Source organism: Macrobrachium nipponense, chromosome 35 (genome assembly GCF_015104395.2).
Source record: "Macrobrachium nipponense isolate FS-2020 chromosome 35, ASM1510439v2, whole genome shotgun sequence".
NCBI lineage: Eukaryota > Metazoa > Arthropoda > Malacostraca > Decapoda > Palaemonidae > Macrobrachium > Macrobrachium nipponense.
Window position 1 is genome coordinate 12,960,938 of NC_061096.1, and position 18,937 is coordinate 12,979,874.

Here is an 18,937-nt window from a genome sequence, read left to right on the forward strand (position 1 = left end):
ATTTTGGCAAAAATGGAAAAGTCCACAGATATTAACCCAAAAATATATAATGTTATATGGGACTCTCGGGTTCGAACCTAGGAAGAAATTCCTGAGGTTCGAGAGCCTCCTCACCACGTCAAGGTGGTCCCAAAATGAGGGGGCCTCATGTACTCTAATTCATCAACAAATATGCAGTTATATTGTCAAAAAAGGCCAATCACAGCAGAAGAGAAAACAGAGCATGAAAAGCTGATTTACCATAGTTGAAGAAACCACTTGGATCAATTCACATCTAAGTGGTTGCTCTCTGAGACTCCTATGACAACATGCTGTGTGTCTGAGGGAGAATGTTTTGGTTGTGAAATTACTAAGGCTACAAAAGGGTAATGAAAATCCTGATTTCATTGTTTCATGTATTAAAACTCATAGAGACTATGATACAATAGGAGTTACAGTCATCCTCCTACATTTTTCTATACTGAATAAAGGCAAAATATTTTTCTTAAAAATACCATGAAAAAAAATCAAGACCAAACTATTTTGACTTGAAAATGTTCACTGACCCTCAAAAACTGAAGGCAGAAGTCTATGATGTTACATCTACAAGCAAGCATACACAAGGATAAAACAAAATAAATAAAAGGAACAAAATTGATTACTAAATATACAAAAACTTATAAATCCATCAATTTATACTCTGGTTAACTCAATTCCTGCTTCCAAACTGATTTTGTATTTTATACAATGCTACAATTACAAATTATTGTAATTATTTGGAAGCATAAAAATAAAACTTCAAAGAACAGTAACATTAAATGCATAATTAAAATACTAGTAAAAGATGCGTTTATCCCTATGTCACATACTAAACATGCTACGCCCATTAAAATCTAAAGCTTCTTCAGTTCTATTTCAGTTGTGAGAAGCAACTAGAAGTCAACATGATATTCGATATTTTGGACTTGATCATGTAAAAGATACACAAAAAAAGGTTTGATAATATAAATACAAAAACAATGTAGAGGCCATAGATTATGAAAGTGATAAAAGCTTAGGATGATTACGAACATAACAAGCTGAAGTAATATTCTAAAATTGGAAAACATTTTTAAAAATTCTCAAAACATTCATTATTCATTATTCCTCGATAATGAATACCATCTCTTTAAATTTCAGTGTACAACTCAACTGACAGCATTTTTAGTTTAAAAACTAAATTCTAACTTTATTAAAAACCTATCTAAAAATTAAAGCAAATGAATTTGAATTTCACACAAACAATTTTATAAATCCAAAAACAATAGAGAAATACTGGTGCCTATATTAAATTTGCTAGTGATTCTTACTTTCTTGTCAGATACCCTCTCAATCTATTTACGATATTAACATACTGGGAGACTTTTTATTATTTTAAATAGAAAGGACTTATGAAATATATTAAAATGTTAAAAATGGAGGGACATGAGTATGTACCGATTCTTTCACACAAAATTCAGGACAAAAGATAATACCCAAAGAACCTGTAACATACCTCTTTCCAAAAACCATCACTGAAACAACTCCCAAAGAGCCCAGAAAATGGCTCATAGTCATGTAAGTAAAACGCTATACAGTGCAAACAACACATTTTCTTTCACAAACATTCTACTTTCGCTTTCATTTGAAAATCTTGCATAAAACCACATCACAGCTCTGCAAGATTATGCTTTGTAAAACAATTACTCTAAGAATATTAGTACGACGAGGTACTGTTAACTTTGTAAAATCATGAGGTAAATAGTAAAAGTATGCACAGTTTCTTCAATTGAAACTAGTAAAGCATTTCATCTATCGATATATAAAACACATGCACATGATATGATGATTCATAAAAAATTGTATCTAACATATATACCACACATACTTAGTTTATTTAATTTTGCATTATTAGGATACACTGTACTTCACATTTTATAAGCAAGGAAAAATTCCAATTCAAATACATAAACCAAACCGAATTAAATTGCTTCAGGAAGTCATAATAGTTCCTAGCCCGAATAATGCACAGAGTATAAAATCAAGTGGAAATCTTAATACAAAAGTAAGTATCTTTCCTGTTGACAAACAAATTTTTAGTTATTTCTTTTAATCATGCCTAAAACTACTGTTAATAAAATATCTTCATTATGCAAGCCCATTTACAGATTTTTGCACTATCAAATTTATCATTCTCAAGGGACTACACGCACTTCAATGAAAAAAAGGCAATACTGAAACATACGTTTTATCTACAATAATGAAAAAAGGGTTTCTGGATGAAAAAGATGTCATACCAAATACTAAAGTCCTTTTGTAAAAAAGATACAACAATCTTGATGACAATTTCTACATCTGACATGTAGTATTTAATCTTGCCATAAATCTGAAGTACAAATCCCAGAGATGATGGATGTCACATACACACAAATCACAAAATAGGGATGCATCTTGAGTGCAACAAGTATTTCATTTTTATTTTGGTGTCTTCCATGAATGCCACAAATATTAAATGATCACGCACAAATCAGGTTGGTTTGTTTATGCTGTAATTTTTAACTATACAGTAAAGCCCGGACCTCGATGCTAATTCGTCCCAGAAGCAGCGACGAGATGCGATTTTGTCGAGATCTGAATGAATTTTTCCCATAAGAAATAACTGAAAATGGATTAATCCGTTCTTGACCAGCAGTTATTACCCTAACCTTGCCTTTTTATACAAAACATTACCCATAAATACACATAAATTACAATGAAATAAGTTCAGTGTTAAATAACATACCATTCAATGCACTTTTTTCATTTTTAAATATATATAATGTAGTAAAATAACTGCCCTACGTATGCCCAATTAGGCCATAATATGATGGATGACCGAGTGCCATAGGCTACGCTAGATACGTAGTATGTGCTGTAAGGGGTAGGCATAATTATTGTTGCCAATATTAAAACATTGAAAATACAGTCTAATTCTTACAGGATATTAATAAAATATTTAAAATAAGCCAAATTATTTCTGTTATCATAAATTTTAGAAAAATTCCGTCAGTTAAGTCGCTAGCTAGTGGCCACGAGCAGCCATAAACAGACGTAAACAAACTATCATACAGAGTACTGGAATACAAAATAACTTAAAAATATCTTTCAGTATGTGTTATATTAAATTTTTTTCTCATATCCTTGTAAAATAGGGGCACTTTAAATAGGCGCTTAGTGTTTTATAATTTGACAACATTATTGGTGGAGTAATACCCATTGGACCCATTGGAAGTAGATCCTCATAAATGTATTCCTTTAAAATTGGAGAGAATCCCGATATTAAGGATAAACCAGGGAGCTATTGATATCGCAAAAACCTTTACGTAATTTGATTATAAAATACTACCAAGAAAATATTGCCCCTTAGTAAACAAGGCACGAAGTCTAGAAAGACTGGGAACTATGAATTATGAGCATCGTAACTTTAGTCAGTCAAGCATGTCTGGGAATTACGAATAATTAGCAATGCAAAAATGTTTTGGCAGGCAAAAGCACTTTCTGAAACTGACAAAAATTACACATGTAGCACTTTATTTAATATACTACGTTTATAATGAAGTAGCTGCAATTTTTAAACCCAGCTTTCTTTTGTAAATTAAGTTCCATTCGGCATCTAAAGACAGTGATCATGTCAGTAAAATGATATCAGCTGAAATTTTAAGAACGTAAACAAAAATATAATGCAAATGGCAGATCACTCTGTTCGTATTATAATTCGATAATATGGTAATAATACATGAAATATGATCAGATACAATTAAACAAGGGTTTTATTAAAATGATCACTATTCTCAATACACAAATATTATTGACTTTTGCTAATAGATATGTGTAAGTGTAACAACCTAACCCAGGCAACAGTCTCTCTCTCTCTCTCTCTCTCTCTTAAATTACGGATGTAATGATTGTAAACCTGTAGTGCAAACATAAGCAACCAAATCGAGAAACGGCTGATTACCTTACCAACATCAATTGCCGTCACTACAAGAAGATAAAAATAGGAGCAAGCAAAATTGATGTTCAAAACTAGCGAAATCACACTTAACGCTTATACAATCAAGTATTGTGCCACTTTTAAACCCAACTTTGTTAATTTACAAGAAAGTATCTAAATTACATATATTCTACCAGCCAAGTGTAATGGCAGTGAAGATATTAATAGCTCAAACAGCTGAGATTCTGAGAATGAAAACAATATCAAATGCAAATGGCATACGATGACAATGCTTATTTTGTATAAAATGTTTAACTTTTTCAAATTACTATTTTTCCAGAAAATATTTATGTTTATGGTAATTACCCACGGTAATTGCTGTAATTAGTTGCTTTGCTTCAGTATCAAAAGTTGTATCATTAGTGATTCACTTGAATAACATATGGTTTTTACCATTATTAGGTTACAAATGTTTTGTTTACAGTGTCGATAGTTGTGACTGTAGGCAACTATCGATACAACTATCGACACTTCAAGGGTTTAGTCTAGAATTAAAAATCTCACAGGATTTTAAGGTTGTTACTGAATGCCTCTTGCATTTTAATTTTCAATAATCTTAAGTTCAATTGTGGTTCTTACCATTTTCCTCACCAAATGAGCATGGGAACAACACCTATTAGCGGCGACCGACTGAACCACTTTTCCGGATTTTTGATTGAGCTTGGATGCAAAATTACTTAAAATTTTCTGTTGAAATCCGATTATTTCAAGTTCTAATACGATCGAGGTCCGGGTCTCTACTGTACAATGAAAGCATGAATAACAAACTCAGGAGACTATAAATTTCTCTTTTGAAGTTTAAGTAATAAAAACATAAAAGCAAGCCATTTTCCTGAACTATATTTTTCTTATTAATAATGAAGATGAAAATATCTTAGTGAAAAACTCCAGAATTCTAGAAACAACTTTTAAGGGTCAAATTTCAAATTAAACTGATGAAAATTTATACAAAGAATTTCCATGCTCAGAACAAATATCATAAAGCTAGATACTGTAATATATGCATTACATGAATTTTTATTTAGTTTAACTTTTAGTTGCTCTTAGAACTTTTGAGATTTTTCATTATGTACAAAGTCATTAAAGTCTGCACATGTATACCTGAAGTTCTGCCTTCCCCAATTCAACACTGAGCTTCTTACACTTTTTTTATAGCTGCCCCATTACACTAAATACTATTTCACAAGATGCACTCTAAACAGGTGAGGATAATGCGTATAATTCTCTTTTCAAGAACTCGCCATTTGTCCCAGGTTACATTTAGAAAACTACCTAAGTAAATGTGCAAATACAATTCACTGAGAAATCAGTATGTATTTGGCTAAAATTCTGGGAGACCAGGAATTTATTTCAGGAGGCAAAGATTATACAGGAATCTTAGTCAATCTGGGAGGGTTGGCAACCCTACTCATCTGATACATATATAATCTGAGGAAGTAACTTATCGAATATCAAGTTAACTCTAGGCTCATACATTCGAGGCATTGGTACAGTATATGTGTAAACATATGACATTAACAACCATAAAATAAATAAGTGTAAAAATCTATCATGATCACAATGTAGCGCAGCCATGACAATACAACTTTTATTTCACCAACCATTACACAAAACATTTATCCCAAACCTTCCAGTGCCACAGGAGTGTTGAAAAATTCCAATACCACTGTCCCACAAAATACACAGAACTAATAGAAACAAACTGCATGGCAGAAATTTCAAAGTAAAATGCACCTGAATTTGCCAGACTTTCTATCAGAGGTCTATTGCATACATAATACCCTTTTGCCCTGAATATTACAATAAAATAAGTTGAGTAAAGATGGGTGAGCAATTAATGAAAAAAATCACATGTATGTAATTAATACATACACATATCACTGCAATTATAAATATGTGTACAAAGTCTATGTGGGTATGCAAGAGAATTGTATAAATATATTTAATGTGAGCACTCCTTAAGTTTCCAGTTTACGAATTCCCAAGACACAAAAAATAAAGATGAAATTATAGTCAAAGGCCAAAATACTATGTTTAAAAAAGTTTCTAGTATAAACATCTAATGTGTGGCAAAGTATAAACTGTTCTTCTACATGACCATTACACAAAAGTTAAGTCTGTTTACGATCACCTAGTTACACTTTTTAAATGTGACGAATCACACTGAATCCTGGCCAATATAAAAAATTATAGTAAAAATCTATATTAAACAAAGTTTTCTAATTAATCTGACACAGAAACATTTCTTCATCTTCAATTTCATCAGTGCAATAAGCCTTCAAACATTACTCCCAAAAATAGATGCCTTTTCCACTTCAATCTGGTTAAAGTAAAAATCTAAGGTGAATGTGTAAATTGTGCTTAGCATTACTAAAATTAGTCTTGTAAATATCACCATTTCTATTTAGAGCTTAATTAGCCCAATAACTTTTACAAATAAATGTATTTTAATTCTGTTCTCCTTGTGTTTAGTTTATTAGCTGAACATCTTAACAAAATGCAGTTAAAAAAAATTAAGATAAAAAAACCTCTAAAGTACCTATTTAATAGGGAAATTTTCCCTTAAGAAAAATAGTCTGTCAAATCTACTTAACACTGCAAATATGAAATATGAAATTCAGATGCCATGAACAAGAAACTTGTTAAAACTTTTACAAAGCAAAACAACAAATCACATGGGCTTTCACAATTATCTTAATTGTGTCTAAGTACAAAGCACATTTTTTCCAAGGTGGTAAACCCTAAACACTTTCTGAAATTGTGTTCCAGTTTAACTAGCTTTTGGCCAATCTAACTCTTAATTATCATGGAATAAAAATAATATACTCTAGTATTCCTCCTTTTGTTATTTTTAAACATACATACAAGGAGTCAGGTATTTGTTATTCTTTAAAGATTATGATGAAAAAGCCAAACTCCTCTTTGCATATCTCATTTTATAACATATGAAAAATTTAAGGTTTTATTCAATACTGAAGATAATGTACCTTAATTGAGTATATCTAGCACCCTATCACAGTTTTATTTCATACATACTTGAAACTACATAATCCACAAGAGTAGATGGGATAGTTTACCAAATGACTTAAAGATCTCAGGTCAATACCTATCTAGAAAATGTCAACTGCCAAGCCTAATTTAAGCAGCTACAGCAAATATCCTTGCAGTAGCATATTAAAATTAAGTAATCTGTGAAATATTGGCAAAACACAATACCTTAGCCACAGATCTTTAGGGAGACCATAGCAAAACACCTCTTACAGACCTAAACTGCTGTTAAGTAAATCTAAATGTTTATGAATTTCATTCTCCCATGCTCTAAATATCATCTCAAATCATATAGCGAGAGGGTTGGGTGTTTGGCCTAAATCAAACTGATTTGTGGCCACATGAGCCCTTGCCCTGAGATGGCCGGTAAGTGTGAAAGGAAGGTGGCAGCTTGGTGTGGACCTCCAGACTTTGTCCATCAAACAAAAATGACAGCTAGATAAATGGTCACAGGTCATGATTAGTGAATGCTACCTGAAGAGTTCTAATGTTTAATCCCTGTTTTCCCTGTCCTTTGGATATTATAAATATGTAGAAGTTTAACCAAACCAGTGAGTTACAGGATAACCTTATGACCTTATGTTACTATGATTTGATAAAAATATCATTATAGATTTCTCTGTACTTGCTACATATATTTACACTTTCAACCAAGAACATTTTTGCCTATATGACTGCACATCACAGCGTCAACTTGCATGATACTCATGCACAGAGCTGAATCTTATATACTGTCGTCATTGTTGTATTTGTATTTCAGTACTTTTTAAACAACTGCCATTTTTTAAGCTTGTATCAAAATTAGAACCTAAAATATCTTTACATAACACTACAACTGAAAAATGTTTTGGTATTAAGAAACACATGATCATTGTAAAGTATGAAAAAAATGTTACTGTGCATTTCAACTGAATTTAATACAGCCTTCAAAGGAAGAGGTAAAAGGCAAGTATGCCTAAATTTAAAGATTGGATATGATTACTGTACTTCTATCCATAATATACATGCCATGCATCATATAACAGATAGGTGATATTCCCTATTCTTTAAATAGTGTACTTTGTACAAAAATATTTTCAAGTGTAAGCCAGTCTGCTAAGCAAGTCACATTAAAATTGATTAAACTTGAGAATTTATGATTGTGATTTTTAAAAAAGTCAGCAGTTCGAACACAGTGTTCTCACATTTCTCATATCAATTACCATATAACATAAATTACCGTATAACAGGTGAACTCACACTGTAATAAACTTCACAATGAACTTACTCCCCTCCAACGAAGGCATCTTTATTCTGCATACTTTATTAGGGCCAGCAGTAAGAGAGGCTGGTCAGGCTGAACTTCTGGTGGATTGTCTTGTCCCTAAGAACATCACATACTATTCCAGACCTCAGATAACGGTTTTAATTATTCTGTGTACTTTATGGGGGTTAAAGGCTAGAGGGGCTAACCACAGGGTGGATTACCTGTAAACTATCATTTTGACTCTGGACTGGGGGTTAGTGACTGAACTTTACACAAAAGAAATTACAGATACAATTTCATTTACATACAGTGGTAGGATTTTGGGAAACTAGTATAATATGACATTTTCTTACAAATCTATTTACTATTTATTGCAGTGACTTAGCCAACCCTAACACCTCAAATGAAAATCTACATGAAAGCTGGCTAAAATATAATATTTTTGCTTATGGCAGAGTAAGTAACCTGGTGCAAATGGGTTTTTACAAACAGCTAAAGATGAAAAGTTGTTTTCTTAACTAAGATGAAGTAGGGAGTCTCTCTTTTGCAAAAAGAAATATATGCATGTTAAAACTTTTACACCACAAATGCATCTTGCTTATAAATTGGAAACTTTTTGTGAATGTGCTCATGATAAATATAGATATACTATACATATAAATATATTTATATAAATATACTATAGCAACAAAACTCACCTCACAAGAAGTTGAATTTTGATTAAGTCCAAGACATAGATAAACCTCAGACCCTTGGATGGCATAATTACTGAACGATTAAACATGTATATATGTATGTGTATGTGTGTTTGCATACACACAAATAGACTTCCCAAGTAGAGAAGGCAAATAATAAAACTTAGTTTCTCCCTCGTCTAAGACTGAACTGAACTATGAAATTTAGGCTACAAATCCAAGCACTGGGGTACTTTCAGCCATTTAACAACCAGTAAGATGCCTTCCAATGCACAAAAGACTCTAAGCATCTTGTGTTTCCTTTTCCCTTTATAAAAAGGGCTATTACGCATACACATACATAAATATATCATATACTGTATATTAACATACATAATTCTCTGTGCACAATTGAAATGACTGTGTATGGAAACTAAATAGACCTCTTAGCTCTGTCCCACCACCATACTGACTAGACACAATTGACTGGTGATGTATGAGGCATATTTTCATATCCAATTTCATATGCTAAACCCCTTTCCACAACCTTAAATATTCTTGGTTATTACACTCTATCATACCTACAATGGACATTGTATACCTTCAGTAATCTCAATATGAGTTCCTGTGATCATTATTCTATTAAGATGAAGACATATCTGTGATTGCATATTTACATCAATCCAATAACATCACCCACACAAGCACTCAAGCATTTATCATATATACATACAGTATATGTGTACCAAGGTATATGTCTGTGTAAACAAATACAAATGAGTACATAATGTGTATTACAAATTGTAATGATACAATGTATATATTTACAATATGTATTTCTGCAAATATGTAAAGGTACATAGCCTAAATAAGAATTTTTCAACCTGCTTTGCAAGGCATGGATTTCTTCCTAAATTTGAATGGCATTTAAACAAGAGGAATATCTCTTTTTGTCAAAACAATTGACAATGTTTACAAAATTTTTCCTAGTTTCACAGTTCAGCATTGAACCAAACTACTTACTAGTATAACCGTTATTGTTTGGTATGTAATAAGATGGACTTCTTACTCTCTAGATCTTGAAATCTCAATCTGTTGATGTAGCATGAAAAAATACTGTATGCATTCCTCAGACAAAAACTTAAAATGTATAATATGCTAATATTAATCACACTATATGTCTTACAAGTTGCTTTCCTTCACATATGTATATGAACGTACTGTACTGTGCTAAAATAATTTCTCACATATCCAAACCCATCTATACATCCAGATATTAGAAAATCTTTTGGTTTTATTTCCAATTACAACATAAATAATTTTGATAACACTGCTTGACTTTTCTTTCATAGTATTTGTCAAAAACAGAATCCTTGTTAACCTTAAATATTCTCACACTATACACTTTAGAGCACATAACCCATCATAACTCTCATAATATACTTTTCTTAAAATATGTATAGGCATAAACCATGCATATGTGTATATATATACTATATATAATTTATATATTTATGTATATATATACAATACATAAATACATAGTTTCATACATTTCTGTTATATATTAACTTTAATGTTCTGACTAAATTTTTTCAGAAGTATCATATTGCTGGTTCCATCAGCAATTGTTAGTGTTCAAGAACAAAGTCATATGTACCTTCATTCTGCATCACATTTCAAATTGCCACCGACAACAAAATGACAGCATCAAAAGTGCACAAATCTATGCAACTTTCCTCTATAAACGCAAAGTCACGTTGTGGGACAAAGATATGATACAGAAAAGCTAATGAGAGGTAATATATAGTTATTTACCAACACACTAGTTTCAGTGTGAGGTGTAAATTTACTATTTGGTAACTACGTACCTCACTCAGTACTTGTATCAGTATGTCACAGTCACACTTCATTTCATGTGGAGATTAAATGAAACTCCTCATTCTAGTCAGCTTTACAGTACTAGGGTATGCACTCCAAATTCCTCCACAAAAACAAAGGAATGTCAACATTCTCTTAGCTGTCTATTCTTCTGTCCAACTCAGCACTTCAAATCATCATGAGCTCCAAGATTGGCCAGGGTCTTTTTGATGCGAAGAGCTGTTAGTCTTGCTGCTGCATTCTGATACCAACATTCCTTCATAAGTTTACTCATGACTCTTAATTCCTGGAAGAAAATATTACATAAACCCTATTACAAGAATTAAATCACAATACAAAAAACTATTTGCATATATGCTAACAACATTATCATCAAACAAATTAAGCAGACCAATGGCTTTAGGTTTATTCATATTTTACACCTTATGACACTGCAACCTGGAAGAAGTTTATAGTTACAGCCAACTATCTCTACTGTAGTATCTAAAAAAAAAAAACACTGAAAAAAAAACAGCTCTTCCACTGTTGCACTCAAAATAGGCTGAGAAAAGATTCAGGGGGTGGTAGGTATGGAGAGAATTATCATGCACAGGGGGGGAGGGGAGGGGGTCAGAAGGCTGGGCTGGATGAGAGAAAGAGAGTGAAGCTGTTCAAACACACCCCACTTTCCTATTTCCATCTGAGAGAGAGAGAGAGAGAGAGAAATTTTTATCGGTTTAAGGGTCTTGGCCTTTTGGCTAAGATCAAAGTGTAGCTGGGGAAGGGAAGACAATCTGTTATAAATAGCTCAATGTTGTCAATGTTTAAGACAAAATTCATGAAGATATTTCCATTATGAAAATTTTGAATTAATACCTTACTGCAGCGGGTGTTATGTTCTTTGCGGGGTGATCACCATGCATTTACATGTCATGTCCTTTGTGGGGAGATCACCATGCACTGATATGTCATGTCCTTTGCCAGATCATCATGCACTGACATAACACATCACCACAGCATAAAATTTAAACATTATACATTTCCACATTTTATTAACCCTTAATGGAAGGACATGATCATATGAAGATCTATGACAGGTTTTGAGTGATTTACTGGCTAACTCATAATATGCGCGGATTAATATTAAACACCATATTATCTGGATGAATTTTGTGGGAAACGATTTATGGCAACACACTGTAGTAGCTCAGCACAGGACAGAGGTAGATCAGTGTGCCTTGAGACCAGATGGGGAATGTATTGCCCCTCTCTTTCTCATGACATCTTTTTATTTATTTGCTGTAGGTTTTAGTTCTTATCTTTTAAGATAGTATGTCAGCTAAAATTGTAATTTTGCAAAGAAAAGTGCAAAGAAATATTAGAAAAAACATGTATACCTATCAAAAAGTTACTGCATCTCCCCATCTCAGTAAATCTTATAAATATTTTATAACAAATATACTTAGAATTTGTTCCTGATTTTAGTTTTTATGATATTGTGTGAGCTGTTATTATAATCTTACAAAATAAAACAAAATAATATATTAGAAAAACATGTATAACTTGGTAAGATTAGCATGTTTTACAAGTGTTTTGGAAAAGAGGCCATGCACAGAGTTGTAAATATTTACTTTCAACTTCCTATGGAAGATACAGAAATTTCAAAAAATTTTCTCTTACACCATGTGCATTTGTATATCTTACTCTTGTCATTAAAGTTTACTTGTCTGAGGGTGTGTTTAATATATATTTAATCAATCTTGTAAGGGTTAAAGGATATTACAGTATTACTGTACTGTAACGTAATGGTACAAACCATAAACAGAGAGAGAGAGGTACATTTTCATATGTACATATGGCCTGTAAAACACACACGTGCACCTTCCTTTTTTTACCCCTATCATTTCTCACTTATGATTTCTTGGTGTATTGTTGTACAGTAACTTTCATGACATTAAATGATTAACAAAAAAAATCTCCAAAAACAAATAAACATAATAACAAAATAAAAGTAAAAAGAGGGAGCGAGAGAGAGAGAGAGACAGACAGATTGAGCTTTCACAACTTTTACGGACTTGAAGCGTACCACTTAACACATCATCATTAGTCATTTTCTACATCACTTTAAATTGGCTGATCGGATACGTCATCAGTTCAATAGTGTAGTAGTAGAAATTGCTTTTAGTAAGTTTTACTGCTATTGGCAGAAACATAAACATTACTGTTATATTTTTTCACTTTAATGGCTAATAGACATAGTGTCTCAAACACATCTTTCTCTAATTCTACACTCAGAAAGTATCAATGTACTCGGTCACAAGGAGCATTTTCTTTCTTTGTACAAAGGGGGAGGAGGCGGGGGAGGACTAGTAAACCTCCTCACTTTTAATAGTCCAGCCACTGTAAAGCACCAAGGGCATCAAACAAAGGTAAGTTACAGATAAAAGATAATTTTATATTTTATTAAATAAGTTTGCATTTTTGTGTATGATGTTTTTTAGCTTGGCTCAGTGACAAGATTCAAAAGCTTAGTTCGTTATTTGTGGAGACCATTGCAAAACACAGTGGGTGCTTCATTCAAATTCCACAGATCAACATAGCCATTTTGTTCATGAGTTCTATGTATCCAATTGTGGGTACTACGCACCTCTCCTTCATCAGCTTCACTGTGTAGCAAGTTACTGAGATCCGTGGACATTATCATGAACCTGTGTTTTACGTATCATCTTATTGTGCTGCAAAAGTTACCAAGATCTGCAGATGTAATCACAAATCTGTGTTTTACCTATCTTATATCCGTGTGAATTGTAACAAAAATGCCTCCTAAAAAGTGCCCAGCTCCTTCTAAGGCTTCTGGCAAAGAGCTTAAAAGAAAGAAGTTGGTCATGAAACTCGACAAGAAAGTGAAAGTTCTCGATATGTTAAAGCACAAAAGTTTCGCAGTTTTAATGTGAATGAGAGCACAGTGAAATGGATAAAGAAAAAAGAAAGAGAAATAAGAAAGTGTAGACATGAGCTTCTTCGATATTGCAAAAACAGTGTCGACAGTGCGAGACAAAATTATGAAAATGGAGTCTGTGCTGGGGTACTGGATAAAGGACTGCCTGAAGAAGAATGTGCTCCTTGATTCCAACATCATTTGAATTAAGGGTGACAACCCTACCAGCAGTTATCAACTGCTAGGGAAGGCAATGACATTGAGGCAGAGGAAGGAGCATTCTTTAGATTTAGCAGGATGGGCTAGCCCACAACTGATGCATTTTGGGGTGGTTACAGTTCAAATTAGTGGTAAGGTTTTCTGATATGCAAACTGCACATATTGGCTTTATCATGGCAAATTTTGTAAGTGCTCACACTTTGAGCATTTAGTACATTGTAGTGCTTTTGGAATAAATGGATGAACTAATCTAATTTGTCCAAGAATCTTTATTTTAAATGGGAGGTCTTGGCCTGTAAGTTTTCTTTTGGCAATGTTGATAGTTTTATTCTTGTCTTTCCTACTTAGAATTAAGTATATTTCTGGATCGTGAATACAGCATTGCTATAGTATCTTAATTTCAAGGAGTCTAGTAGTTGGTGTTTTGAAGGAAGTTGTTCTTGTTCACTGTTGGGTAGAATGACTGTACAGGCAGTCCATGGTTATCGGCGGACTTGGTTCTCGGCGATCTGGTTTTATGGGGCTTGTCTAGCACCATAAAATCGGCGATTTATGGTGCCATAAAGGGCAGAGTTCCGGTTATCGGCGCTATAAGGTGCCTTATGACGTGCCGCACCAATAAGCGCCATAAATTGCAAAGTTTCGGTTAATGGCAATTTTCGCTCATCAGCACAACCCCTGGAAGGGAACCTCTGCCAATAACCGGGGACTACCTGTACACTGTACACAATTTAGTGTTTCATGTCTTGTAATTGTTATTTTTATATAATTTATTTCTGTTACATTTAAAAAGGTGGTCGATTGCATTTTGTTGGTTACTTGAATTAAACATTCATTACCTTTGATGTGTCTACATTCCATGTCCTGTGTTGGATATATGTTGAGTCATTTGTTTTCCAGTATAACTGTTGTAACTTTGTTTTCGGTTATTAGGACTAGAAATCTTGACCAGTTATCTGGCTCAAAGAGGTAATCAAAATGGACTAATGAGAGAGTCATTCAGTAATTTTTGTTTCTTTTCAGTCCTTGTTTTATGTATGTTGCTTGTGTATTAGAATTGTTATATCTTTCTGTATGGTTCCTAACTGTTGAATTGACGGGGGTTGGGAGGATTGCTAGTCATTAATTCTGAATTACTGTTTACTAAGTGTGTATGCTTCCACTGATTTTTACTTGTTTCTTCTTGAATTTCTATGCACCCTAATGGGTGTTCTGGATTTGATAGTACTTTACTTGGAACAAGATGTTCCTTTGTAGCAGTTACAATGTTTACAATGTTTAAAGCTGTACTAAGGAGATTTGGGAGTGACGTTCCAACAGTCATCAACTGTGCTGAATTTTTCCATCATAGGCCCAGGGGTACTTACATCTTTAGGTCTACTTTTCATAAAGATTGGAAAAAAAATCTGTAAATCTTGAAAAGATATCACTGGCTTTTCATTAAGTTCAAATCTTCCACTGATGGCACAAGTGGGAACAGACCCGCAAATTCCCGTACCCCTACCCTACCCCAAAAGGGGATGGCATAACATGATTAGTACGGCCCAAGTGTAAGCATAACCCGCTTGTTAGGACTGAAGGTATTATTATAAAACAAGTCATCCCCATCCTAATCACATTATAGGCAAACTGGACAGGATGCCAAAAGTCCTATTCCTAGAACTAGACTTCCCTGGAATTTGTGGTCCAGCTCCACAGAATAGTTCCACCTCAAAAAATGGGTTTGAACATTGTCAGGTAGATGATGGTTCTACCACAGTTCCCACTAATTAGCTTCAGATTCAACTCCACTTCAAGCCATATTTTCCTATTTATACACTAAAATTTTTTATATTCACAAATATCAAACCACAAATGTACCACTTAAGTTAATTCAATATATAGTATTGGTCAATAAAACAAACATGTATTTATAAAGAACTCTCCCAACAATGCTCAAGGATTGTCTCACTCGGGTAAATCTGGCCGATCAAAATTAGTGTTTTGGATGCTGTATCTGCTGTGGCTTTTATCTAGCAGTGAATTACTAATTTCTTTAAATCAGTTTTGTGAAGTAATTAATATATTAGAACAAATATTCACAAAATTGGTACAAAACAAATTTTCATAAAATTTATTTAAATAATCAGCAATTATCAAGACAGCTAAAAAAACATGTATGGATGCATGTTTTAGAAGGTATCTTAATAGTTGGTATATTTTATTGCAAATAATACATATTTATAATAAAAAGCAAAATGAAACAAGTCATTGCAATGTAAAGGAAGTATATCCAACACTAATTCCTCTGCCCTCCACAATACAAATCTCTCCTCCAAATGTCTGCTTCTTAGGAACCAACATAGCATCCCCTGATTTAACAGAGGTGCAGATTAATTCCTAGTTATTTTAAACTTAATTTTTTTAAGTACTATATCTATAACTTATCAATTGGTTAATACACAACCATACTTCATGAGTTTCTATATACTGTAACTTGTTTATTTATTCTATTAAATTTCAAACTGTAGTCCTGTTTTTAATACACAAGCCAATAAAGTATATATTACTGTGTTTCTGTGTTATTTTTCTTATGAAGTTTTGTTGTGACAAGCACCAGTAATAGATTGCTTACACCTCTCCTTACATATTCATCTTGATCTATGATTACTTTTATTTTAAAGCACTTTTTTCAATGTATTTTACACAGCACTCGTAAAAAAAATCTTTATTCCCACCCAAGTTATTAGCTTGAGTTTCATCATTAAGTCCATGATGAGCTATTACAGAGTAATTTCAATACTTAGGCAGGAGTATCTTTCACAACGTAATGGGTGAATAAAGTAAAATGTATGAGGGATGGATTACTGTACGTATATGCAATTTGAACTTTTCAACTGAGTTGCAAAAAGCTTAGGCTTAGGAATGTATCTATACAAAAGCCAAGAAATCTGAAAATTATGACTACAAACAGAAGACAGATTTCTAAAGAACAGAATGACAAACAAAGGTTTTTGATATTATGCCACATGAAACTGTTGGGATATTTCTAACACTAAAAACCTTTGACCTTACCTCACATGACTGCCACTTATTTGGTATGATTGGACGCTGTTTATAGATGCAAACCACTTTTCGCATGTCCTCTATAGTTGGGTCATTTGGAACCATATCATAATAAGGTAACTGATATTCCTCACATCCACCACCTTAAAAAGAAAGAATTATACGTATTAATAAAATCCATCAATATGAACATCATCAAAAAATAAAGTTTGTAAAATAAAACAAACATCCATCATCAAAATAAGCTGTTAATAAAATCCTTCAATATCAACACTACTTGTTTTGAAGACTGTGATAATACAAATATTGGTGCCATAAAGTAAACAAAGTTATTCTATTTTTACTCTTACAGAAATTATAGAAATATATTAAAATTACAGTGTGATATTAAAATGGGTGCATTGTGTTCTGGAGTATAATAGTTTTCCTTTGAGGTAAATTGAGACAGCATCTCCACATGGCAGTACAGTAAATCAAATAGATCACTTACCTAATAATAGGCAGAGAAAAAGAACACTTAGGAATCTTAAGAGCCACTAAGGAACAGGTGTCACCTGTGACCTCCTTTGTCATTGCTACATTAATCACCACTGCCTCTGCAGTGTGAAGCATAGGGCTTTGTGAAATTCTGCCACACCTGTCTTTCCTCATCTTTATCTTCCACAAATCACTACTCTTCTCCAGCCTACCTTCTCACAATTCCCAGCATTCAGTTCTGGGTCTTACAATTCTTCCATCATTATCTAATCTACATGCATAACTTCCCTTGTGCTTTCACTTGTAATGTCTTACCATCTGACACTTTACATTCTTTTTAAAGCTTTGTTCCTAAATCAACAAGATAGTTTCATAGTCACATGAAGATACTTGTCAGCAAGTCCATACAACAATACAGATTGTAATAGGCTACTTCTAGAGGAAAAATGCCTGTCATGAGGAGGGACAGCCACTAACAACATTAAACAAAAATAACGCAGGGCAGAACATTTTTGTGAGGTCATGAATAAGACATAAGGAACAAGAGAATAATTTGACTGATATAATATACCAAGAAACTGATGCACACCTAAATGTGCTTATGAGTGAATTCACAGTTTCTGTAGTGGAATTAATAATCTAGAACTTTAGGGAATGGAGAACACTAGCCTATGATGGGATCCATGAAGAGATGATTTTATCTAAAACTGAAACGACACAAACTGTTTTGCAGAACATGCAATGAAGAAACAAAGTCTGGTGATTGGAAATAGGAAATCATAGCTAAGGAACCAAAGAAAAGTGACCTTATAATGTGGTTAACTACAGAGGCGTAGTACTAAATTGGTTGTAGAGAACATATTCTGTATGATTGCTCTAAATAGGCTAGAGAAAGAGATTGACAAAAATCTTACAAGATGAATACTGTTTCTGAAAAGGATATAGCTGCATAATGTCAAAGTGATAATGTGATAAAAGAAACAAAAGATCATGTAATATATTTCAAATTCCTTATATAACAAATAAAATCCATGATAGTGTTCAACCATTGTACTGGTAGAAATTTGTGTCCGAAGAGTAGTTCAGAATATGCAGGTAGTTCAATGAAAATATTGTCTTCCTGAGGTTTTGAATATAAAAGAATAATTCAAGGACCTTCCCACCTCTAGGTGAGCCATCTCAACCCTCCGTCAAATGCCACTGTCAAAGCTTTTACAAAATAAATTTTACCCATTCAAGTTTGAATATACAAAATTCAAGTTTGAATATACAAAACTCTGCCTTCAGCAAGAAAATGTCCTAATCAAAACTCATTTTTACTGAATTTCAACTTGTGGCTAATGTATAATTGACCTTTTTACTATGAATAAATGTATGCACTATTCATTTTTATAGAAATA

At 33.0% G+C, this 18,937-nt stretch overlaps 1 protein-coding gene across 8 annotated transcripts in view; it reads right to left on the reverse strand.

The window, feature by feature from the left end:
- Positions 1-381: 381 nt before the first annotated feature.
- Positions 382-18,937, reverse strand: part of LOC135208431 (TGF-beta receptor type-1-like) — a 368,373-nt gene continuing 349,817 nt past the window's right edge. For all 8 annotated transcript variants that reach the window (XM_064240592.1, XM_064240591.1, XM_064240594.1 and 5 more), the window contains exons 12-13: positions 17,070-17,203; positions 382-11,165 (exon numbers count right to left, since the gene is read on the reverse strand). In XM_064240592.1, coding sequence (XP_064096662.1) covers positions 11,040-11,165; positions 17,070-17,203 — 260 coding nt within the window. In that variant the 3' untranslated portion in view covers positions 382-11,039. The remainder of the gene's footprint in view (positions 11,166-17,069; positions 17,204-18,937) is intronic.